Source organism: Hemiscyllium ocellatum, chromosome 10, assembly GCF_020745735.1.
Source record: "Hemiscyllium ocellatum isolate sHemOce1 chromosome 10, sHemOce1.pat.X.cur, whole genome shotgun sequence".
Lineage (NCBI taxonomy): Eukaryota > Metazoa > Chordata > Chondrichthyes > Orectolobiformes > Hemiscylliidae > Hemiscyllium > Hemiscyllium ocellatum.
Window position 1 is genome coordinate 50,105,539 of NC_083410.1, and position 25,508 is coordinate 50,131,046.

The following is a 25,508-nucleotide window of genomic DNA, read 5'->3' on the forward strand; positions in this document are numbered from 1 at the left end:
ACCACAATGCTTTTGTCCAAGTTTGGCACAACTAACATCAATTCCATTTGGATGATTCATTAAACGTAGACATTGAAGGATCTGGCTGGGATCAGGTTAAGGAAGTGAGATCAGTCAATAATGCAGAACGGGCCAATATTTTACTGAGACCATTGCATTAAGAAAATATACTTGGCATTCTAAAGCTAGTTATTACTATTGGTTGCAATAGCTACTTTAAACAGAAATTCCAAAAATATATAGTGTAGGCAATGATAATTGTAAAACATAGCTGAAAAAGATGCACTTGCTTCTATAGTGTGAACTTCAACGCTTCAAGATCTCAAAACGAGAACTTGTGAACAAGAAATCTCAGGTGTTGAAAACATGCATGAAAAGACTTAGTTTGATAATATTTTTATCTTCCATAAATAAAATGAAAAAAAGCACCAGCTCGTCAGATTTATAACTATAATGTCATTTTATAGTTTCCATTTCTCACTAGTCCTACTGTATCCACTGGCCATCCCAATAATAGAAGATTGTGAATCTACCTCAATCCTGTCACCTACAACCATACCACAGGAGTGTGCAATTAGAGTGCGATGGGTTTTATTATAAACATAGCATCTAATATAAATACTTAGAAATTCGTAACATAAAACTAAGGACAGAACACTTGATTTTAAAATGAGGATAGCACATCCCATTCCAATTAACCTCTAGTCTCTTAAGATTAAACTTTATTTTAACTCTGCGATGCCGCGGGAAACAAAAGTATTTTTATTTAAAAATAATGCTCATTCATTTACAGTTTGTACAGAAAAGGGATCAGCGATATCAAATTTAATCCACAAAATACCAGCAAAAAGGTCAGAGGAACATTTATTGCAAATTGTACTTAAAATATTCAGTCATTGCAAACCTGCAGCACAGATGCGATGCGAAAACAGCACAAACATCCCTATGGCTACAAAGCAAAGTGTTCTCTGACACATCGCAGGCAATATATTAGGAGAAACAATAAGGTGGGGTTGTTTTCAAAATATAGATAATTTTTAAGATCAGATGCGATGTGGTTAACTTGTGATTGTTAACTCAGATTATCAGCATTTCCTTATGAAATAAAAATAAAAAGTAAACTAATTTTCTGGTTTCTTTTAATTTTTTGTTTTTAACTGAGCAACTGAAGGTTAAATTACCTTAGAAATCTGAACAGGCCCAGAACACACACTCTTTTTCTTCTTGTGCTTCTTTATTTTCTCTTTCTTCCCCCCCTAAAAGGAAGCAAATTGTTTAAACACTACAAGAAAGTCTTTCCCTGGATTGAATAGGAAATGGGCATTAGTTCTGTTTCAAAATGACTTTGCACATACAGTATTTTTAGAATAAATGTATTAACATGAGAAGAAACTTTAAAATAAGTATCCCAAGTATGCAGAAATTCTTACCTTTTTGTGTTGTTTTTCTTTCTTCCTTTTCTTTATTTTTGATCGTTTCTGGGAATCTGGCAAAACAACTACAAAATCAGCCTTGTGCATGAATTCCCCAGTAGGATTCCCTAGATCTTTTAACACGCCATACTTAAAGAAAATATAATCATAAAAGATAAATTGCCTAATTATTACTAAAGAATGTTCATTCATTTTCAATTGATTTCCTATGTTGCTTTATTTTTCATCTATATAGTAACCAAGAAAAATATTGATCCATAACACAACCTCGATTCTTCTCAAGAGTACATTACTGGTATAAAAATTGACACACATTATAAAATTCTGCACAGATCATACTCGCTTCTGATCAAAAGCACCTTAGACCATTTACACTTACATGCTGAAGGTGTGGAAAGCAAACATCCAGCTGTAAATGCAGAACGATGGTGAGATGTTTTGTAAAAAGTTATATTTGGAGATTCTTTGTTTCATTTTACTGGATTCTCTCAGGATTTTAATTAAGTGATTAGGTATGCATTTTCTGAGAAAGACAATTTGATGAGTTCTTCTTTTCCATATTATTTTATGCCGGAGATAATCTGCTACAGTGGTTTTCAAAGCTTTTCTTCAGGCTAGATTCAACATTTCAAAGTTATTGTAATAATTTCCAAAGTAATTTCAGTTACTTGCTTTCTTCTTTCCAAGGAGTGCACAAAAATTCTCCGCTCCTTCAAATGTGCTCAACTTTCCCTCATTTTCCTCTCTTGTACTTTATGCCTCTTCATTTGCATCTCTCTTTTTCACTTCCATTTTATCCTTCATTTACACAGCTTCTGTTAGCTTTACAACACTGTGTCATCTACTATCCTATTATGGAGCAACAGTAATGGTGAGAGGGCTGAGCAAGTGGAATAAGAGTGGGCCATGAAACCGTAAGATCGATGTGAGACAATGGGACCATTTGGCAGGAATCATTGCAATTGTCACTAAAGTGCTAATATAATTCAGGCAAACTAAAGAAAATAAATATGATTTAGATCATTTCCTATGCCAATCCCTGCACTCCACCAGGACAGTGTTCATGTCCTCTGGTTTAAGAACTTTTTTGAAGATTTATAAACAGTTAACAGCAGGATCCTGAACAGTGTTGATGTACAGAGGGACCTTGGGATTCAGGTCCATAACTCCATCAAAACGGCCACACAAGTAGATGGGGTGGTGAAGATTGCATACGGCTTTATTGGTTAGGACACTGAGTACAAGAGTCAGGACATTAGACTTTAGTTAAAATGTTTAGTTCATGGCTGGCACAGTGGTTAGCACTCTGCCTCACAGTGCCAGAGACCCGGGTTCAATTCCCACCTCTGTGCAAACTCCACAAAGGTAGTTGCCTTTCTCCCTGTGTCTGCGTGGGTTTTCTCCGGGTGCTCCAGTTTCCTCCCACAGTCCAAAAATGTGCAGGTTAGGTGAATTGGCCAAGCTAAATTGCCCATAGTGTTAGGTGAAGGGGTAAATGTAGGGGAATGGGTCTGGGTGTGTTGCTCTTCGAAGGGTCGGTGTGAACTTGTTGGGCCGAAGGGGCTGTTTCTACACTAAGAAATCTAATCTAAACCATACAGAGCATTGCAATCAATTCTGTTTGCCACATTACAGGAAGGATGTGGAGGTTTCGGAGAGGGTGAAGAAGGGGTTTACCAGGACGCTACCTGGATTAGAGGGAATGAGATACAAGAGGAAATTTTTAAAAACTTGGGTTGTTTATCTGCAGCAGCAGAGACGGAGGAGAAATTTGATAGAATTATTATGAGATGCACAGACAGGATTGACAGTCAGAACCTTTTAGTAAAAAGTGAGGTCTGCAGATGCTGGAGATCAGAGCTGAAAATGTGTTGCTGGTTAAAGCACAGCAGGTCAGGCAGCATCCAAGGAACAGGAAATTCGACGTTTCGGGCCAGAGCCCTTCATCAGGAATGATGAAGGGCTCTGGCCCGAAACGTCGAATTTCCTGTTCCTTGGATGCTGCCTGACCTGCTGTGCTTTAACCAGCAACACATTTTCAGTCAGAACCTTTTCCCAGAGTTGAAGTGTCTAATATTGAGAGGGTGGGGGGTCATGCATTTAAGGTAAGGGGGTGGGGGTGTTCAAAGGAGATGTGGGGTGGAGGGGGCAAGTTTTTTTTAAACAGAGTGGTAGGAGGCTGCAATGCATTGCTAGGCTAAATGGTTGACGTAGATACGATAGGGGCATTTTAGGAACTTTTAGATAAGCACATGAATATGCAAAGAATGGAGGGATATAGACCAAGGGCATGCAGAAGGGCTTAGTTTAATCTGGTATCATGTTTGGCACAGCATCATGAATTGAAGGGTCCATTCCTGTGCTGTACTATTCTATGTTCGCGGTTATTCATGGGATGTGGACGTTGTTGGCTAGGTCAGTACATATTGTCCATTCCTAATTATCCTTATGAAAGTAGTGGTGAGACATGTTTTTGAACAGCTGCAGTCCCTGTGATACAGGTATAGCTATAATGCTGTTAGGAAGGGAGTTCCAGGATTGCGACCCATTAACAGCGATGGAACAGTAATATACTTCCAGGTCAGGATGGGGTATGACTTGGAGAAGAACTTGCAGGTAGTTGTATTCCCATGTATCTGTTGCTCTTAACTATTGATCAATTGACAATACCTGAACTGTCACCCCGTGGCAGTAATCAATCATTCCCAACAGTTTTGGATCATTCTACATCACACAGGAAAAGGATTCCTGCATTGCTCCGAAACAGAAAGAAATATAAACTCTGGCCCAAGATGAAATGGTATTCCATATATACCACCAAAATTCCATTCTCTGATTGTAATATTAGTGTAAGAAGCCCACATTGTCAAACAATTTGCTTCAGAAATATCATGAAATTGCAATATAAGCAGCCCTCAACCCAAAGTTCTAATTCCAACAATAGGGACAGCTGTAATATTCACCATCTCAATTCCCATGAAAAGTTCAGAATTATTTGGTAAAACAATGAAAGCCTTTAACTTGTGGTAAAAATGGTACTCCAGCTCTCCGCCTTTCACAGGTAAAACAGATCTTGTGAATCAACAGATAAGTAACATGACATGTTTTAAGTACTTCACTCTTCAAATTCAAAGTGAGTTTCAGCTACTCTGTGCTTTATGCACTTACCTCTACTACTAGACCTGCTTCTGCTTCTTGAGGATGACGACAAACTTGAAGAGGATGAACTTGATGATGATGTTGTGGAGGAGGACCTACTTCTGCTTCGTTTTCTTTCTCTTTTTGTTTTTCCTATATAAAAGAATATTTGCACATTTGGAACAATGTATTAATAGTTTATTGACAAAGTTAATGTGGGTAAAATGTGGAGCTGGAAAAAGCACAGCAGGTTAAGCAGCATCACAACAGCAGGAGAGTCGACATTTTGGGTAGGACCCTTCGTCAGTCCTGCTTTTTCCAGCTCCATATTTTATCAACTGACTTTCCAGCATCTGCAGTCCTCATTACCACCCACCTGCAAAGTTTCTTTCACAAATCGTTATACTGCTCCAGTAAGTAAACCGAAACTGAACTATTAAAATTATCTTCCAGTGCAGTTACAGCTTTTATATTTAAACTTCCACAAATTCTAAAATGGATAGTGACACCAACTGCAAAGTTAGCTCTTAGCACAACACCTGACTACTTGGGACCAGCTAACTCAGGACATGCCTGTATCTTTGGCTCAATTTCACGCCATACAGATTACAGTTGCCCAATTAGCCGTTGGATGATCAAAGTCAATTTTTTTATATTGCTCTTATTTCTGAAATATCATTTGCATTTATATAGCACCTTTAAAGTCATAAAACTCTCAAAAGCATTGGAAAACTATCAGCTATGTGAGCCACCTCAAGATGCATTACAGTAGGTGATTAAAATTTGGGGAAAAAAGATATGTTTTAAAGATTGCCCTGAAAAAAAGGACAGTGAAACAAAGAAAATTAAAGAGCTTTAGGCTGGTATGACTGAAAGCACAACTGTTAATGGTGAAATGCTTAAAAAAAATCAGAAACGCACAAGGAGCCAGAACTGAAGAGTAATGAACTCAATGAGTTATAGAGCTGGAGAAGAAGGTTGGGGAAAGGCCATGGAGGGACTGAAACATGGCTGAGTTGTTGTTTGACCAGAACCCAGTGTACGTCAGTACGCAAGAGTCTGATGGATAAATAAAACTTGGTTCGATTTAAGATATGGGTAGTGAAGCTTTGGGTGAGCTCAAGTTTACAATGGGTGCAAACTGAATGATCAGCCAAGAAAGTTCGAATATAGGCAAGAACTACCTTCAATGTGGAACTTTACAGATTTGTGCACTGTATTAGTCATAGAGATGCACAGCACGGAAACAGACCCTTCCGTCCAACTCATCCATGCCGACCAGATGTCCCGACCCAATCTAGTCCGACCTGCCAGCACCCAGCCCATATGCCTCCAAACCCCTCCCTATTCATATACCCATCCAGATGCCTTTTAAATGTTGCAATTGTACTAGCTTCACCACATCCTCTGGCAGCTCATTCCACACACGCACAACCCCCACATAAAAAGGTTGCCTCTTAGGTCTCTTTGATAGATCTCCCTTTTCACCTTAAACCTATGCCCTCAAGTTCTCCCACCCCAGGAAAAGATCTTGTCTATTTACCCTATCCATGCCCCTCATGATTTTATGAACCTCTATAAGGTCAGCCCTCAGGCTCCGACGCTCCAGGGAAAACAGCCCCAGCCTGTTCAACCTCTCCCTGTAGCTCAAATCCTCCAACCCTGGCAACATCCTTGTAAATCTTTTCTGAAGCCTTTCAAGTTTCACAACATCCTTCTGATAGGAATGTGACAGAACTACATGCAGTTTACCTCTAAAAAGAAATGCTTTTAATAATATTTTTGCTTTGTTTTTTCTTTCAATTTTACACCCGACATCTATCTGCAGGTAAGTGTTGGCCTCCAATAATGTAAAAGTCTAATGTAATACCAGCCTTTATCTCAAGAAGGCTGAAAAGGGTAAACGTTTCATTACAGCATGTTTTAACCCATTTCCATGTCTCCCAGGACAGAAGCCCTTCAAACTTTTGTGTACAATAGATAAAAGTATAACACCATAGTAATGGAATATTTAATATATGTAAGAACTGTGTCTAAAGGGGCTCTGATAAGAATTGTATTTCAGAATTCTATTGCCACCTCAAACTTGTGCTGTGATTGCTGAATAAAGAGGCTACTTTTGCCATTCACTGATTTTGGTCATTATTTGAACATAATCCCACACCCCTCTCAACTTAACCCACGCCCTCTACTTTTGGACTCCCCTACTCTAAGGAAAAGACCTTGGCTATTCATCTTACCCATGCTCCTCATGATTTTATAAATCTCTGTAAGGTCACTTGACAGCCTCTGATGGTCCAAGGAAAATAGATCCAGCTTATTCAGGCTCTCCCTATAGCTCAAATGTTCCAATCCCAGCAACATCCTTACAAATCTTTTCTGAACCCTTTCAGCTTTCACAACATCCTTCCTATAGCTAGGTGACCAGCACTGAATGCAATATTCCAAAAGTGGGGCCTAGCCAATGTCCTGAACAGCGGCAACACAACCACCTATACTAAATGCACCGACCAATAAAGGCAAGCATACCGAATGCCTTCTTCACTACCCCGTCAATCTGTGACTCCACTTTCTATGAACTATGAACCCACACCCCAAGTTCTCTTTTTTTCGGCAACACTACCCGGGACCTTACCATTAAGTGTATAAGTCCTGCCTTGATTAGCCTTTTCAAAATGCAGCACCTCACATTTATTTAAATTCTATATATCACTCCTTGGCCAATTTGCCCATATGATCAAGATCCTGTTGTACTGTGAAGAAACATTCTTCCCTGTCCACAGCACCATGAAATTTGGGATGAAACTGCTCCTTGGGTTGAAAAATGTGGTGCTGGAAAAACACAGCAGGCCAGGCAGCATCCCAGGAGCAGGAGAATCGACGTTTCGGGCATAAGCCCTTCTTCAAGAATCTTCTGCAGCCCTCAACTTTCTCCTAATGAAACTGCTCCCTACCTACTTTCCAATGCCAACATATGAATTAAGGGCAGGAGTAAGCCAATCAGTTTTATAAGGTCATGGCTGGTCTGATTAGTCCGCTTTCATGGCTGCCCTGACAATCACTCCTTTGTTTATCAAGAATTTATCTACATCTGCCTCAAAAATAGTCAAGTTCTTCCACCATCTCATAAGAAAAATAGTTTCAAAGATGCATGACCCTCTATGAGAAAAAATTCTCATCACCTCTGTCTTAAATGGTTGACCCCTTATTTTTAAATGATGAAACCAGTTCTAGATTCTACCATAAAAGAAAACATACTTTCTACATTCACCCTATCAATACCCACTTACCTAGAACATCTTCTAAACATGTCAACATGTTACCCCCTGCATGATATGCTTCTTTTTTCACAATAACATTACCAGATGACTCTGAAAATCTAAGCATAATACATCCACTGATTCCTTTGTCCGTAGCACATTACTTCCTCAAATAACTATTGGTTAATCATAATTTCCTTTTCACAAAATCGAGTGACGCTACATGATTGTCCTGCTATAATACTTTTAAAAATAAGTTCTAAATCTTCCCTGTGACAGATGTTAAACTAACTAGCCTGCAACTTCCTGCTTTCCGTTTCCATTGCTTTTTGAATTAAAGAGTCACGTGCACAATCTTCCAATCGAATAGAACTTTTCCTGAATCTAGGGAGTTTGAAAAAGTAAAACCAATAAGCCAACTAGCAATTTATTTTAAGATCTTGCATTGAAGTCCGTCAGAATTTGGGCAATTATCAGTCCATAGCTCAAACAATATGCTCAGTATCACTTCCCCAATGCTTGTAATTTTGAGACCCCTTTTCATTTTCTGTTTTAGTTATTTCTGGGATGTTACCTGTATCTTCTGTAAGTGAAGACTGATGCAAAGTACCTGTTCAATTCATCACTCTTCTTATTTTCCATCATTATTTCTCCAGAATAGGACCAATGCTCACTTGGTTAACTTCTGTAAAAAATATCTAACATTTCCAGCTAATTTTCAGTCTAGTAATTTTACCATTTCTTAGCTGTGTTTTATAATCTGTCAAATTTTTTGACCCACCAACCATCTTAATACAATGATATGCTTTGGTTATAAGTTTAAAATGATCTTCAACTTGCATAGCTAGTCACAGATCTTCTTGGAATTTTTCATCCTGTTGAAATGTATTCTGTGTTTTCTGAAATATCACCTTAAAATGTCTGCCAATGCATCTCTATTGAACTCTCTATCTCTATTAATTTGCCAGTTCACTTTTGCTAGCTCTGCTTTTATGCCCTCCTAATTGCCCTCATTCAATTTTAAAATACAAATCTTGAACTCACTCTTCTCTCCATTAAAGTGAATGTAAAATTTAGTCATATTATGATCATTGCTATTGAGGGGCACCTTCACAATGAAGTTTTAGTTAATCTTATCTCATTGTACAATACTAGGTCTAGCATATTGTATCCCAAGCAGCAATCTCTGTTCATTTAATGGTCAACCTTTGCTCTCTAGTTGGCTCAAATGCAAATAGCTAACAATGTACTATTTTGATCACCAAATACACTTTGTTGTATGCACAAAAGATGCTCCTACATCACTGCTGCCATTTCGTAGCCATTATTACTCATTTGGTCTTACGTCCATCCCTAAATATTCTGCTTGATCTCAATTCCTTGCATGCAATTCCACAAGAGACTGGCTAGTTTATTAACATTACTAAGTTACATACACTATATCCTTATCTGAGGCTTGGTTAGCTTTGCTGGCTGGATTGCTGCTTTAAAAAGGGTTAGGTTTAGGGTTAGTGGAGAGTGCAGTTTCAATTCCTGCACCAGTTGAGGTTACTATGAAGGACCCTCCTCGTCAACCTCGCCCCTTGCCTGAAGTACGGTGATCCTGAGGTTAAATCGTTACTCAACTAGTGAGAGAGCAACCCCACAATCCACTAGAACAATGGCAACTTTACCTTTATCATTTACATTCGTATTTGTAAGATTTTTTAAAAGTAGTATCTGAGACCCACACTATGCAATACTTACAATTGTTTAAAACTAAGAACGGTTTTGAATTTTAAGGCACGTCTAAACTTCCATGCTGTCTTTACCACAACTCTTAGGTTTGCTGGTACTCTGCTCTTCCAAGTTTCATCTTCTTACTGCATTTTTGTTTTCCAACAGGTAAGTACATTTGTTTAAGTTTACTGATTAATGTCCGTATTTTACGATTAGCGATGAAATGATGGTGCTTGTTGTTGCCCACAAAGATTTAACAACCGCTGAAGCATAGGTTTCCCATTTTGAATCTTCTGCAAAGTCATGGGGCTTCCAGTTATTTCATCATAAGCAACTAGTTACACTTAATTACCATCTTATTGAGTGCGAATTAAGTCACTGGACATATACAGGTGTTTAAGGTAGAAACTGAAATGTCAAACATTTCATAATTTTAAAAATATGAAAATGTTATTTTAAGAGGGGGAAATCAGACATTCCACAAATATAAAATCAGCTTTTCAAGGCCAGAGTGATTTTTCAACAGCAATTAATGTTCATTCAACAACCTTTGCAAGGCTTTTTACAGTCAGACCCACTGTAAAAGGACAAGCTCAATGATTCTCAATTGCTGTAAGTATGGAATAGGAACCCAATGGAGAAGTCTAAAATCACTAATTGTAACTTCTGGTTTTCTGCATATAAGTACACATTTACAAACATTGAATGTTGCTGTCAGTTTCAGAGGAGTTATAACAGCAAATGCGTTTTGCCCTTATTATTATACAATCTTTCTTTCAATAGGCATGAAGAAGCAGAAACCATTCCTTCAAAGAGCCTGAACAGCCTTTTTAATGCTGTAAAATTATATGATTTGAAAATTATTTTTACATTGCTTATTGTGATTCATGTGTCAATTGTCTTCACAGGTTAATATTGTTGCATTGCCTCATGATTCTGGATGGTTAATCTCCCACACTTGTTCCATTATCTGACTTAATGTCAATTCTGATTTTCATATCCATTCTCAACAACACCAGTCTTGTTTCATGGTATTTTGCCAGGTTTTCTCTGATCGTCCTACGTTCATCCATATTGCGTTTCAAGCACCAATGTCCATCTCTGTCCATTTAACTACCACACTTTGTAGCCTACCCTCACAAGCTTAGAATCAATTTAACAAATTGATTTTTAACATTCTTATAGTGCTGTATTCTACCACCATGTAACCTGCAGTCTTACTAACTCTTTCCCAGCACCCATGAGGAAAAAAATAGCAGAGGAAGAAACAAGAAAGAAGTGGCATTCAGAAATGAGAAAGGGAGAGAGAGACACACAGAAGCATGTGAGAAGACAGGCTGAAAACAAGCAAAAACTTACATTGATCAGTTAGAAAACAAATATTTGCATTCATATTGCACCACTCACAATTGGAGAACATCCCAATGTACTTTACAGCAGTTTAAGTACTTCTGAATTGCAGTTACTGTTGTATTGTAGGAAACATAACAACTACTCAGAATGCACAGCCCTCAGTGCCAGCTTGATTGTGTCAAATCTCTGGAGTGGGATGCAAACCCATTCAACCCTTCAGAGTTGAAGGGAAGAGTGCCAGTATTGAGTCACAGCTGATACATATGCAAGACAGGCATACACTATCCTCCAATATGGAACAATTCTGGGGATCTACTTGTAACATCATTTAGTTTGCACTTTATGTTTCTCAAACAATTAATTCTGATAATGTGTTATGACGAGACGAGCAGGGGTGAATCAGCTCCCTTTGTTTTAACCCTCTTGCAGAACCAAAACAATGATGTCTAATTCTTTTCAGCACACAGATTCCTCACATTTTCATAAAACACAATTTCCCAGCTAAAAATTTTAAAAGTTAATTACGAGGTTGTGGTGCCTACAACTGGATACAGTACTCCCATTGAAGACTAATCATGTTTTGTACAGGTCCACCAAATTTCCTTGCTATTGCACATTTTGTTTGAAATTTGGTCATGGGATGTGGTTTCCACTAATTAGGCCAATATTTATTATCCACCCCTAGTTGCCTTTGAGAAGGTGATGGCAAATTGCCTTTGTGAACTGCTGCAATCCATGGGGTGCAAGGACACCCATTATGTGATTGGGAAGGGAGTTGCAGGATTTTGACTCAGCAAGTGAGGGAACAGTGAAATATTTCCAAATCAGATTGGTGTGTGGTTTAGAGGGGGATTTGGAAGTGGGGGTATTCTATTGTACCCACTGCCCTTGTCCTTCTAGATGATAGTGATTGTGGGTTTCAAAGGTGCTGTTTAAATTTCTGCAGTGTAACCTGTAGATCACACACAATGCTGTCACTGTCTGCCTGAGGTGGAAGGAATGAAGGTGTGCCATTCAAATGGACTGCTTTATGCTGGCTGGTCCCAATTTTCTTGAATGTTGTTAGAGCAGGACTCATCCAGATAAGCAGGGAGTATTCCATCACACGCCTGACTTATGCCTTGTAGATGTGGACAGTCACTGCTAGATTGCTAGCCTCTGATCTGCTCTAGTAGCCATGATATTTATAATGATTACTCTATTTAGTTTCTGGTCAATGGTAAAACGTCAGATAGTGGGGAATTCAGTGACTGGAATGTCATTCAATATTAAGGGACGGTGCTTACCTTTTCTCATGTTGGAGATTGTCATTGCCTGGCACTGTGTGGTGTGAGTGTCAATTCCCACATTTTACCCAAGCTTGAATATCGTCTAGGTCTTGCTACTTTTGGACACAGACTGCTTCAGTATTTGCGAATAGTGCTGAATGTAGTGTCATCATCAGCGAACATCCTAACTTCTGATCTTATGATGGAGGGATGAAGCAGCTGAAGTTAGTTGGGCCCAGAACATCACACTGAGAAACACCTGCAGAATGCCCTGGTGCTGTGATGACTGTCCTCCAACAATTACAATTGTCATTTGCACTAGGTATAACTCCAATCAGCAGAGAGTTCTTCCCCTGATTCATGTTGATTCTAGTTTTCCTAGGAGAAAGTGAGGACTGCAGATGCTGGAGATCAGAGCTGAAAATGTGTTGCTGGAAAAGCGCAGCAGGTCAGGCAGCATCCGAGGAACAGGAGATTCGACGTTTCGAACATAAGTCATTCCTGAAGAAAGGCTTATGCCCGAAACGTCGAATCTCCTGTTCCTCGGATGCTGCCTGAGCTGCTGCGCTTTTCCAGCAACACATTATCAGCTCTAGTTTTCCTAGAGCTGCTTGATGACACATACTGCAAAGTATGACTTTGACATCAAGAGCAGTCACTTATACCTCATCTCTGGAGTTCAACTCTTATGACTACTTGTAAGCCAAGAATGTAACCAGCTCAGCTGCTGAGTGGGCCTGGCATAAGCCAAACTATGCATCAGTGAACAGTTTATTGTTAACCAAGTGTCCTTTGATAGCATTGTTAATGACATCTTTCATTGCTAACTTGATGATCAAGGGTACACTGATAGGGTAGTAACTGGCTGGGTTGGATTTGCCCTGCTTTTTGTGCACAGGACATACCTGTGCAAATTTCCACATTGTCAGGTAGACGTCAGTGTTAGTTGTACTGGATCTGCTTGACTTGGGGTGCAGCAAGTTCTGGAGCACAAGTCTTCAGTACTATTCCCAGAATATTGTCAGGCCTCATTGCCTTTGCAGTATCCAATGCCTGCAGACCTGTCTTGATGTCAGGTGGTTTGAATTCAAATGTCTGAAGACTGGCTGGGGATCTCTGAAGGAGGCTGAAATAATCATCCAGGAGAGAGTAAGGAATGCAGATGCTGGAGATCAGAGTTGAAAAGTGTGGTGCTGAAAAATCACAGCTAGTCAGCCAGCATCCGAGGAGCAGGAGAATCAACGTTTCAAGCATAAGCCCTCGAAATGATCATCCATCTGAGATGCTTACAAGTGCTTCACCTTTTTTTTGCACTGATGTGCTGGGCACCCTCATCACTGAGGGATGGAAAACTTCTGGAGCCTTCCTGTCCATCAGCTATTTAATTGTCCACAATCATGCACAACTGAACGTGGTGGGTCTGAACAGCATGAATAGTGGGATCACTTAGCTCTGAACAACTTGCTGCTTATGCTGTTTGATAAGTAAGCAGTCCTGTGTTGACACCTCAATTTTAGCCATGCCTGGCATGCCCCCCTGCACTGTTCATTGAACGAGGATTGATCCTAGCTTGATGGCAAAGATAGAGAGTGATTTTGCCAAACCATGAGGTGATAGACTCTGGCTGAAATCACTTTTGTTGCCGTTTATGACACACAGTATCTGGTCTTGAGTTGCTACATTTATTCAAAATCTATCCCATTTTATAAAATCATTAGAGACATGGATAGGTTGAATAGCCAATGTCTTTCTCCTCGGACAGGGTAGTTTAAAACCAGAGGACTTAGATTTAAGGTGAGGAGGACTGATTTAAAAAGGACCTGAGGGGTAACTTTTTCATGCAGAGGGTGGTCCGTGTATGGAAGAAACTGCCAAAGGGAATGGTGGAGGCAGATACAATTACATTTAAAAGGTATCCGGATGGGTATAAAAATAGAAAGGGTTTAGAGGGATATGGGCCAAATGCTGACAAGAGGGACTAAAACAGGCTGAGACGCCTGGTCAGCATGGATGAATGTACGACTCGATGATGTAATGCCATAACTCTATGTCTAATTACTTAACCTAGGTTATGCTTCTTTAACCAGCAACACATTTTCAGCTCTACCTGCTTTCTGAACCAGTCCTGCTAACTTCTAACAACTTGTGGATACATGCAAAGTTGTAAAATCTCTCTGCCCCACACCCCTTTAAAACTGTAAACTTTATTTTACATTGCCTATCCTCTTTCTTCATATCAAAATGTATCACTTCACATCTCTCTGAATTAAATTTCATCTGCTGAATGCCTGCCCATTCCACAAGTCCATGTCCATTTGAAGTCTCTCATGATACCCCTCCATATTCACGGCATTTTGAAATGTTGCATTATTTGCAAATTCTGAAACAATACTTTGTTCCAACTAAATCCAAGTCATTAACATAGATTAAAAAAAAGCAGTTCTAGTGTCTTCTGCCCATCCAAAACAAAATTCACTTGTCGGATTCATGTTGCTCAACTAATGTCATATCCAAGTTTCTACTGTCCCTTTTATTCCACAGGTGAGATCCCTTTATGCAGGATTGGAATACAGCCACAACCACACCTTCTGCTTACAGAGCACTGACTCATTTTACTGTAGGAGACTAGCCTCTGTGGGCAGATCCCTTGCTGGTTATGCATTCAGCCATGGAATGGTATGTTAAACACAGAAATGGTATTGTTCTGGGAGGCAGTGGAAAGGGCTGTTGCAACTATGAAAGGTTTTTGAATAAGCAAACTTGGTCAAAGACATGGCAAGATGTAAAGGGGCACTGCTAGTGACTAAAGCAAATTGGCAAGAAAGCAGTATAACCAGTGGGATGTTGGAAGAATGGCAGCAGCCCTTGACTAAAGGCTGATGATATCTCAGATAATGCAAATGATGCTAACAGCCAATAAGGGGGGGGGGGGGGGGGGGGGGGTGGACTATATGTATCCATTGTGGTTAAAGTATTCCCAGAAAAAAAAGGATGGGCAAATTCATATTAGTGTTTAAGATTGGAATGAAAAAAGATTGCAGCCTTAGACGAGGTGATTATGACTGCGGTAAGGCCATAAGTGAACTCCAAATTTGTATCAGATGTGAAGTCATCCAAACTCCAGTATGATTCCAGAGGGTAATGGTGGATGAAGGATTTCAGCAAATGTTCCACCTAAAATAGGTTGGTTGGAAAAGGGATCCAAACGCAGAAACTTCAGGGGACAACAGGGGAAGGTAAAATTAGGTCATACTTGTTTGTTAGGTCATACTGAATCACAGAATTGTTCCAGTTCAGTAGTAGGTCACTCAGCCCATTGTGCTGCATCAGCTCCTCAAATGAGCATCATGAGTATATTCAGCTTCTCTCACACACCATTGCACATGATTTCTATTCAAATAATCATCCAATGCCCTCTTGATTGTCTCAATCGAATTTTTCTCTACCGCATTTCCAGGCAGTGAATTCCACAATCTAATTACTCGCTGTGTGAAGAGGCTTTTCTTGCTTCTTCTGCACATCACTTTAAATCCATGAACTCTCATCCTTGTTCCTTTTATGAGCGCAAACAGCTTCTCCCTATTTATTCTAGCCAGTCCATTCATGATTTTGAAAACCTCTATCAAATCTCATCTCAGCTTTGTTCTCTCTGTGGGGAACAGGCCCAAATTCTTCAATCTATCTGCATAAGTGAAGCTTCTCATTCCTGGAACTCCTTCTGTGCTCTCTCCAACACATTCACGTCTGTTCTATAAAGTGGCACCTAAAACTGTACACAATGGTCCAGCTGAGGTATAGCAAATGTCTTGAACAAGTTCAACATCATCTTGCTCTTGTACTCTCCACCCTTATTAATAAAACTATGGATACTGCATGTTTTATTTACTGCTCTCTCATTTGTCCTACCATCTTCAATGATCTGTGCACAAATACACCCAGGTTCCTCTGTGCCCGTATCATGTTAGAATTCTATCTCCTATTTTACATTGTCTTTCAATGTTCTTCATACCAAAGTGTACTACCTCGTACTTCTCTGCACTGAACTTCACATGCCACCTATCCGCCCTCCACACGAACTTGCCAATGTCATTTGGAGTTTCACATATTTTTCCTCACAATTTACAATTCTTTCAAGTTTTGTTTCATCTGCAAATTGTCCCCTGCTCACCAAGATCTAGATAATTAATAGCAATTCATAATCATGAACAGGAAAAGCAAAGGTCCCAATACAGACTCCTGGGGAACTTGAGTACAAACCTTACTCCTGCCCAAAAATACCCATTGATGATTTCTCTCTGTTTCCTACCACAAGCCAATTTTGTATCCACATTGTTACTGTCCTTTCCATGATCCATAACTTTCCTCACAAGTGTGTTCAGTGGTATTTTACAGAACAGAATTTCCCAGAATATGAGACCAGATGGTTGATGTGTCCTGAAACTGTGAAAATATGTTACGGAGGAAACAGGAACTTGAATGCTTTTAATATGTGTCACACACCATATAGTTGAGACAGGGTCTCAGACTTAAGAGACCTGTTCACTTGTATATATGCTAGAATGAAAATCTTTGCTTACTTGAACGCCACAGTCTTGACTCCAAGAAACATAAATCAATTTATAACTGAAAGCAATTTTTTTTTTGTCTTTCACTCACTAGCCAGAACCCCCATTTCACAGAGGCATTTAGAATTAACTTGCAATTTGAATGATAAAACAGGTAGGGCAACTGGTGATGTGACTAGTCTGAAGGGTGACTTAGGAGCAGTAGTTATGCATGCCAGATTATAGAACAAATGAAACAGCGAGGTTCCTGTAACTAAAACAGAGACAATGCTTCAAAGACACAACTTCAGAGCGTCGAGGAAGTCACTAAATTTGCCAGTAGTGGCTCGTGGCAGAGGGCTGTTGTAATTTTGATATTCAAGAGTAAAGGCAGATAGCAGAATTATTAAAAACAATCAGTACCTCTGTCTCTTGTTTTCTGTTCTTCTGAAGATGTGCTGGGATTCTTAATTTTCCTTCTGTCGCTGTCTATCCTTCTCTCCATAATAAATCAGACAATCACAGATTTTACTAACAAAAAAAAGGCCTGGAACAGATCAAAGTAATTCCAGTGAGTACATTAAGCATGAATACAATTGTATTTCACAATGGCTGATTAAGCAGCATACGGAGCTGATTTACACAGGAGCCTGAATTGTTTGAAGGACTTCTGCTAGTATTTCAAACGCATGATTATGATTACTTTCTTAGTTTTCATTTGCTTTTATTTTAGAATGGTTTAAATATGCACTGGGATAGTTTTGAAGTTTATATTATGGTGTTGAGAGCCTAACTGAAGATCTGGAAGATATTGTTGTGCTTCCTGAAAAGTGCCTCAGGATATCCAACCCAAGTGGGCACCAATCCATTGACAGAATGGAAATACTCTGAGTGTAGGCCAGAGTCTGGAGGGCTGGCAGGATGCTGGGTGTAGGCTGAAGGGGGTGGGGCAATCTGGAGTGTAGGCAGTGAGTAGGTGAGAAGAGGGAGAGTTTGTCCAGAATATAGGCAGGGTATGGGGAGATTTCACTGGAGTGGGGGGATACTGGATGCAGCCGAAAGACAGGAATGGTGCAACTTGGAGTGCAAGCAGAGGGTAGGTGGGGAGAGTAGGCAGCAGGTGGGGAATTTAAGGGGGTAATGGAGTTTTGGCAGGAGGATATGGCGTGTAGGCAGAGGTTGGGGATGTTTGTCTGGAATGTTGGAGGGGGGGTTCTGGACAGAGTCGAAGGGTGGGGATGGTACAGTCTGGAGTGCAGGCAGGGTATGGACTGGACAAGGGGCTATGGAGCATAGGCAGTGTGGTATGAGGGTATATGGGGATTATCTGGAGTGTGAACATGGGGGGGTGGTGGAAGATGATGCAGCCTGGAGGGCAGACAGAGGGCAGTGCAGAGATCAGCGAGTGGGGAGTTCATGATTGGGGATGAGTGGGGGGATGGAGATGGTAAGTGACTGGGAGGGTATGAAGATTAGGGAGTGGAGGGGTATGAAGATTGGGGAGTGGAGGGGGCATGGAGATTGGGGGCAAGTGTAGGGGTTATGGAGACTAGGGAGTGTAGGGGTTATTGACATTGGGGAGCGTACAGGGTATAGAAATTGGGGGTGAGTTGGGGATATGGAGATTGGGGAGTGTGGGGGAAATGGAGATTGGTGATGAGTGGGGTGGGTTTGGAGATCTGGAGTGAGTGAGGGGGGATGGAGATTGAGGGATGTAGGGGGAATGGAGATTGGATATTACTCAAATGGGTATGGTGATTGGGGGTGAATGGGAAGTGTATGAAGATTGGGGTTGGGGGAGTGGGGAGTATTATGACTTGGGGGTATGGAGATTGGGGAGTGGAGGGGGTATGGATATTGGAAGGATGTACGGAGTGTTGACATCGGAGGTGAGTGGGGAAATGGAGGTTGAGGATATGCAGATTGGATGGGTGGGGGTATGGGGTATTGGGATGGGTGGTGTAGGGAGCATGGAGATTAGGGAGTGTGGGGGAATGAAGACTGGAGCATGTAGGCAGCATGGAGATTGAGGGGTGTAGTGGGAATAAAAATTGGGGGATCTAGGCAGTATGGAGATTGTGGGGTGTAGGAGGTAAGGAGATTGGGTTGAGTGGGTGCAGTAGAAAGATTTAGGTGAGTGGAGGAGCATGGAGACTGGCGGTGAGTGGGGGGGGCATGGAGGTTGGGAGGAGTTGAGAGGTAAGAAGATGGGGGGGCATGGCAGTTGGTTGTGAGTGATGGGATATGAAGATTTGGGTTGTGTTGGGTAGTATGAGATTGGGGTTGGGAGGGTACGGAGATTGGGAATGAGCAGGGGATGAGTGTAGGAATTGGCGGTGAGGGTAGGGGACATGGGGATTGGCGGTGAGTGTAGGGGGTGTGGGGATTGATGGTGAGTGTAGGGATTGGCGGTGAGGGTAGGGGGTGTGGGGATTGGCGGTGAGTGTAGGGGGTGTGGGGATTGGCGGTGAGTGTAGGGATTGGCGGTGAGTGTAGGGGGTGTGGGGATTGGCTGTGAGTGTAGGGGGGTGTGGGGATTGGCGGTGAGTGTAGGGGTTGTGGGGATTGGTGGTGAGTGTAGGGGGGTGTGGGGATTGGCGGTGAGTGTAGGGGCTGTGGGGATTGGCGGTGAGTGTAGGGGCTGTGGGGATTGGCGGTGAGTGATGGGATATGGAGATTGGGGGAACACAGATTGGGGACGAGGGGGGGTATGGAGATTGGGGATGAAGGGGGATACGGAGATTGTGGATGAGCGGAGAGCATGGTTATTGGGGATGAGCGGGGGGAGCATGGAAATTGGGGATGAGCAGGGAGGGCATGGAAATTGGGGATGAGCAGGGAGGGCATGGAAATTGGGGAGTGTAGGCTGTATGGAGTTTAGAGAGTGTAGAGGTTATGGAGCTTAGGGGTATGGAGATTGGGGGTGAATGTAGGGGGTACGGAGATTGGGGGTGAATGTAGGGGGTACAGAGATTGGTGGTGAGTGTAGGGGGTATGGAGATTGGGGTGAGCGTAGCGGGTATGGAGATTGGTGGTGAGTGTAGGGGGTATGGAGATTGAGGGTGAATATACAGGATATGGAGATTGGGGTGAATGTAAGGGGTATGGAGATTGGTGGAGACTGTTAGGGATACGGAGATTGAGGTGAGTATAAGGGGTATGGAGATTGGGGATGGGTGAAAGGGGTATGGAGATTGGGGATGAGTGTTAGGGTGTGTGGAAATTGGGGAGGGAGTGTAGGGTGTATGGAGTTTGGGGTGCGTGTAGGGGGTATGGAGGTTGGGGTGAGTGGCGGGTAAGGAGATTGTGGTCAGTGTGGGTGCATGGAGATTGGAGATGAGTATAGAGGTGTATGGAAAATGGTGTGAGTGTCATGGGTATGGAGATTGGGGATGAGAGTAGTGGGTACGGAGATTGGGGTGGGGGGAGAGTAGGGAGTGTATGGAGATTTTGGGTTGGGTATAGGAGGTGAGTAGGGGTGTCTGGGGATTTTGGGTTGGGGGCATAAGGTGTGAGTGGGGGTTTAAGGGGATTTTGGGTTGGGGGTATGGGGGTGCTTGGAGTTTTTGGGTTGGGAGTATCGGGATGAGTGGGGTGTATGGGGATTTCGGGATGGGTGGGGCATATGGGGATTCCGGGTTGGGGCGTATTGGGGTGCATGAGCTTTTGGGCTGGAGGTTATAGGGGTGTGTGGGGGTGTGTGGCGATTTGGGATTGGGGTGTGGAAGAGGTGAGTGGGGATATATCAAGATTTTGGGTTGGGGTATAGGGGGGTGAAGTGAGGGTGTATGGGGACTTTGGGTTGGGGGTATAGGGATGAGTGGGGTGTATGGAGATTTTGTGTTGGGGGTATGTGTGGTGATGAGGGGTATATAGGAGTATAGGGAGTGATGGGGGTTTAGGGGGATGATGGCAGGTATAGGGGGTGATGGTGGGTATAGGGGTGTTGGGGTTTTGGGGTGATGGGGGCATACGGGTTGATGAGGGTAGAGGGTGATGGGGGTGTAGGGGAGGTGTAGTGGGTGTTGGGGATATAGGGGTCAGGGGAGTATAGAGGGTGATGGGGCTGCAGTGGGTGATGGGGGTATAGTGGGTGATGGGGATGTAGGCGGTGATGGGGATGTAGGGGGTATAAGGGGTGATAGGGGTATAGGGGTGATAGGGGTATAGGGGGTGATGGGGAGGTATAGGGGGTGTAGGAGGTGATGGGAGGGTATAGGGGGTGTAGGGGGTGATGGGGGGTGCAGTATGGGATATAGGGGTAATGTGGGGGAATGGGGGTATAGGGAGGATGGGGGGTGCAGTGGGTAATGGGGGTGATAGGATTATAGGGGGTAATGGGGGTATAGGAGTTGATGGGGGTGATAGAGGTATAGGGGTGATGGGTTTGGGGGTGAAGGGGTATATGGGGTGATGGGAGGAGTATAGGGAGTGTTTGGGTGGGTATATGGGGTGATGGGAGGGGTGCAGTGGGTGATGGGGACATCGGGAGTGTGGGGGTGATGGGGTATAGGGGGTGATGGAGGGTATAGGAGGTGATGGAGGGTATAGGGGATTATGGAGGGTATAGGGGTGATGGAGGGTATAGGGGTGTTGGGAGGGATACATGGGGTGTTGGGAGGGGTGCAGTGGGTGATGGGAATATAGGGAGTGTAGAGGGTGATGGGATATGGAGGTAATGGAGGGTATAGGGGTGATGGACGGTATAGGGAGTGATGGAAGGTATGTGTGTGAGGGGGGTATAGGGGGTGAAGGGGGTATAGGAGGTAATGGAGGGTATGGGGTGATGGAGGGTATACGGAGTGTAGGTGGTGATAGGGGTATGGGGGTGATGGGGCTATAGGGGGTGATGGGAGGGGTATAGGGGGTATTGGGAGAGGTATAAAGGGTGTTGGGAGGGGTGCAGTGGGTGATGGGATTATAGGGAATGTAGGAGGTGATGGGGTATAGGGGTGATGGAAGTTATAGGGGATGATGGAGTGCATGGCGGGTATAGGAGACAATGGAGGTTATGGGAGTATAGGGGGTGTTGGGGGGTATAGGGGTGATGGGGGTATACAAGGTGATAGGGGTATAGGAGGTGATTAGATTAGATTAGATTACTTACAGTGTGGAAACAGGCCCTTCGGCCCAACAAGTCCACACCGACCCGCCGAAGCGCAACCCACCCATACCCCTACATTTACCCCTTTACCTAACACTATGGACAATTTAGCATGGCCAATTCACCTGACCTGCACATCTTTGGATTGTGGGAGGAAACCGGAGCACCCAGAGGAAACCCACGCAGACACGGGGAGAACGTGCAAACTCCACACAGTCAGTCGCCAGAGTTGGGATTTGAACCTGGGTCTCAGGCGCTGTGAGGCAGCAGTGCTAACCACTGTGCCACCATGCCACCCGTGATGGGGGGTATATGTGGGGATGGAGGTATAGGGGGTATGGGGAATGTAGGTGGCGATGGGGAGTATGGGGGTGATGGGGGATATGGGGGGGTAATGGAGGGTATAGGGAGTGTAGGGGATGATGGAGGTATAGAGGGTGTTGGGAGGCGTGCAGTGGGTGATGGGGTATGGGGCTGATGGGGGGGTGCAGTGGGATATTGGGATATAGGGAATGTGGGGGGTGATGGGTGTATAGGGGGTGATGGAGGGTATAGGGGTGAGGGGGTATAAAGGGTGATGGAAGTTATAGGCGTGATGGAGGTATAGGAAGTGTAGGAGGTTATAGGGATATAGGGGGTGATGGAGGGTATAAGGGGGTATAGGGGGTGATGGAGGGTATGGGGGTGATGGAGGGTATGTGGGTTTAGGGGAAGATAGAGGGTATGGGGGTATAGGGGTTGATGGAAGTTATAGGGCATATAGGGGGTGATGGAGGGTATAGTGGGTGATGGAGGTTATAGGTGGTGATGGAGGGTATGGGGGTATAGGGGGTGATGGAGGTTATTGGGGTGTTGGAAGATATGGGGGTATAGGGAGTGATGGAGGTTATAGGGGGTGTAAGGGGTGATGGAGGTTACGGGGGTGATGGAGGGTATGGGGGTATAGGGGGTGATGGAGCTTATATGGGGTATAGGGGGTGATGGAGGTTATGGGGGTGATGGAGGTTATAGGGAGTGATGGAGGGTATGGGGGTATAGGAGGTGATGGAGTTTAGAGGGGGTGTTGGAGGATATGGGGGATATAGGGGGTGATGGAGATTATAGGGAGTAATGGAGGTTATAGGGGTGGTGGAAGTTACAGGGGGATATAGGGGGTAATGGAGGTTATAGGGGGTATAGGGGGTGATGGAGATTGTAGGGGGTGTTGGAGAGTATGGGGGTATAGGGAGTGATGGAGGTTATAGGGGATATAGGGGGTGATGGAGATTATAGGGGGTGTTGGAGGGTATGGGGGTATAGGGAGGGTATGGGGGTATAGGGAGGGTATGGGGGTATAGGGAGGATGGAGGTTATAGGGGATATAGGGGGTGATGGAAATTATAGGGGGTGTTGGAAGGTATGGGGGTATAGGGTGTGATGATGGTTATGGGGGGTATAGGAGGTTATAGAGGGTGATGGAGGTTATAGAGGGTGTTGGAGGGTATGGGGGGGGGGGGTGTTGGAGGGTATGGGGGGGGGGGGTGTTGTGTGGGGCGGTGAGGCCCGTAGTTGGAAAATGATGTCTGCGGCGAGGGCGGTACATGCCGACAGGGGAATGGGGATCTGCAATGTCGGCAGGAGGAGGTCTGGGTGCAGGCCGGCGCTAGGAGCCTGCAGTATAAGCCCAAGCCCAGGCCCAGGCCCAGGCCCGAGAGCTGGGCCCTGGTTCCCCCGCTAGGAGCGCGCAGGCCTGGGCCCGCGGGAGCTGGGTGAGGCGGGAGGATGGAGGGGGGGGTTCAGCCAGCTCCTTCCTTCCTCCCCCCGGGGGGCGCAATGTTTCCTACCGGGGGCCGCGGCTCCTGTTGCCCGGGCGGGAGAAGAGCACCTCCGGCTCTATCTCCTGGAGAATGATGCTCGGTGTTAGTCCTCCTCCACGCTCCGTCTCAGGAAATGAGCGGAATATGTCCCTGAGCCGCTCACACAGCGAGCTGCTGGCACCACCTTCGGGAAGGTTTAATGTTCTGTGTTTATGGGGTTTTCGGGGATTGGGAACAGAAACACGGTACATGACACTAGTGCCTCACAGTCGCTCAGGTACCTCTCAATCCTGCCACTGTTGTAAACATAGGAAACACAGCAAATTCCCACCAAGGACAATGGGATGCCATCATCTGTTTTCTTTCTGTGGGGGTAAACATTGACTTCCCTGTTCTTTGAAATAATGCCATGGGATTTTTTTTTCTCTCTACATCCAGCTGAGAGTGACATCTGTCGCGGTTTAATCCCCTTAACCCCAGGTTCCTTCAGTGCCAGTGTCAGCTTTGAAGGAGGTCTTGAACCCACAAGCTTGTACTGTAGATGAAAGATGTAACCACAGCTGCTCACAAATACTGAACAAAAATGTATTTTACACTGAACGTAATTCTGCCAGTTTAAAAGAGTTGATATAAGATCATTCAAATATCAACCGTTTGTTATGAAAATAAATACATGAAGGGAGTGGAAAAGCATGAGAAGATATCTATGATGTTTCTCATTTACAGAGAACCTTTGGGTGGTATTGATTTGATGACGGGTTACTAACTGTCATCTTTTGGGTGGCTATGTGATTGTACCAATGAATACATGCAAGTAAGTTGGGGTGGCTTTAGCTTGATGCTCTACTGTGAAAATGTAAAAACAATGTTCTTAGGTCTCTACTTACATTTAGGAGGGTGGAATATTATTCATTCATGGGCTCCTTGCAGCAAAAGGTTTTGCCATAAACTGTAAATATAGCTTGTAAATAGAATGTAAATTTGTAAATATAATAAAGTATCTCAGAGTGCCACTCTACTGAAAGAAATTGAACTGTATTGCACAATTCAATGCTGACATCACTTTTGTAAATGAGTATTGTCTTGAAAAGAGGCTTCTGTCATACTATTAAATATGCTAATATTCAGATGCATGCACATAAATTATCCTGTTCAACATAATGATGTAAACAAAAACACAAATTGCTGAAGAAACAAGCAGGTCTGGCAACATCTTTGGAGAGAAAGTAGAATTAATGTTTTGAGTCCAGTTAACCTTCTTCAGAACAAAATAATGGAGCAAAGAATAGTTGGTTATGTTTCTGAGCAGTTTGCTTGAGAGCAGAAGCTACTCACTTCAAGTTCAAATATGCTTTGAAGTATTTTTGAGAAAATTAGTTGGTGGATTTTTTAATACACCAGGCAGCTATTTCAAAAGTTTATCAGTCTCCATGGGCCTGCCAACTTTTTGCTGCATTTTCTGTTTATATGTAAATAATTTTTTTGTTCAGAAACTATTTTTCAGGATTATATGTTATCTTTTAAATCTTACCTCTCTCACCCTAAACCTAGGTCTGCTAGTTCTCGACTCCCCCACCCCAGGGAAAAGACCTTGTCCATCTACCCTATCTATGCCCCTCAAGATTTTATAAACCTCTATAAGGTCACTCCTTAGCCTCCGATGCTTCAGGGAAAACAACTCTTGCCTATTCAGTCTCTCCATATAGCTCAAACCCTCCAACCCTGGCAACATCCTTGTAAATGTTTTCAGAACCCTTTCAAGTTTCACAATTTTCTTCCTATAGGATGGAGACCAGAATTGCACATAATATTCCAAAAGTGGCCAAACTAATGCCCTGCACAGCCGCAACATGACCTCATAACTCCTATACTCAATGCTCTGACCAATAAAGG

At 43.2% G+C, this 25,508-nt stretch overlaps 1 protein-coding gene across 1 annotated transcript in view; it reads right to left on the minus strand.

The window, feature by feature from the left end:
- Window positions 1-23,892, minus strand: part of si:ch211-22i13.2 (uncharacterized protein LOC553945 homolog) — a 28,879-nt gene extending 4,987 nt beyond the window's left edge. Inside the window, exons 1-5 of the mRNA XM_060830912.1 lie at window positions 23,643-23,892; window positions 17,139-17,262; window positions 4,602-4,724; window positions 1,431-1,486; window positions 1,182-1,256 (exon numbers count right to left, since the gene is read on the minus strand). Coding sequence (XP_060686895.1) covers window positions 1,182-1,256; window positions 1,431-1,486; window positions 4,602-4,724; window positions 17,139-17,220 — 336 coding nt within the window. The 5' untranslated portion in view covers window positions 17,221-17,262; window positions 23,643-23,892. The remainder of the gene's footprint in view (window positions 1-1,181; window positions 1,257-1,430; window positions 1,487-4,601; window positions 4,725-17,138; window positions 17,263-23,642) is intronic.
- Window positions 23,893-25,508: the final 1,616 nt, after the last annotated feature.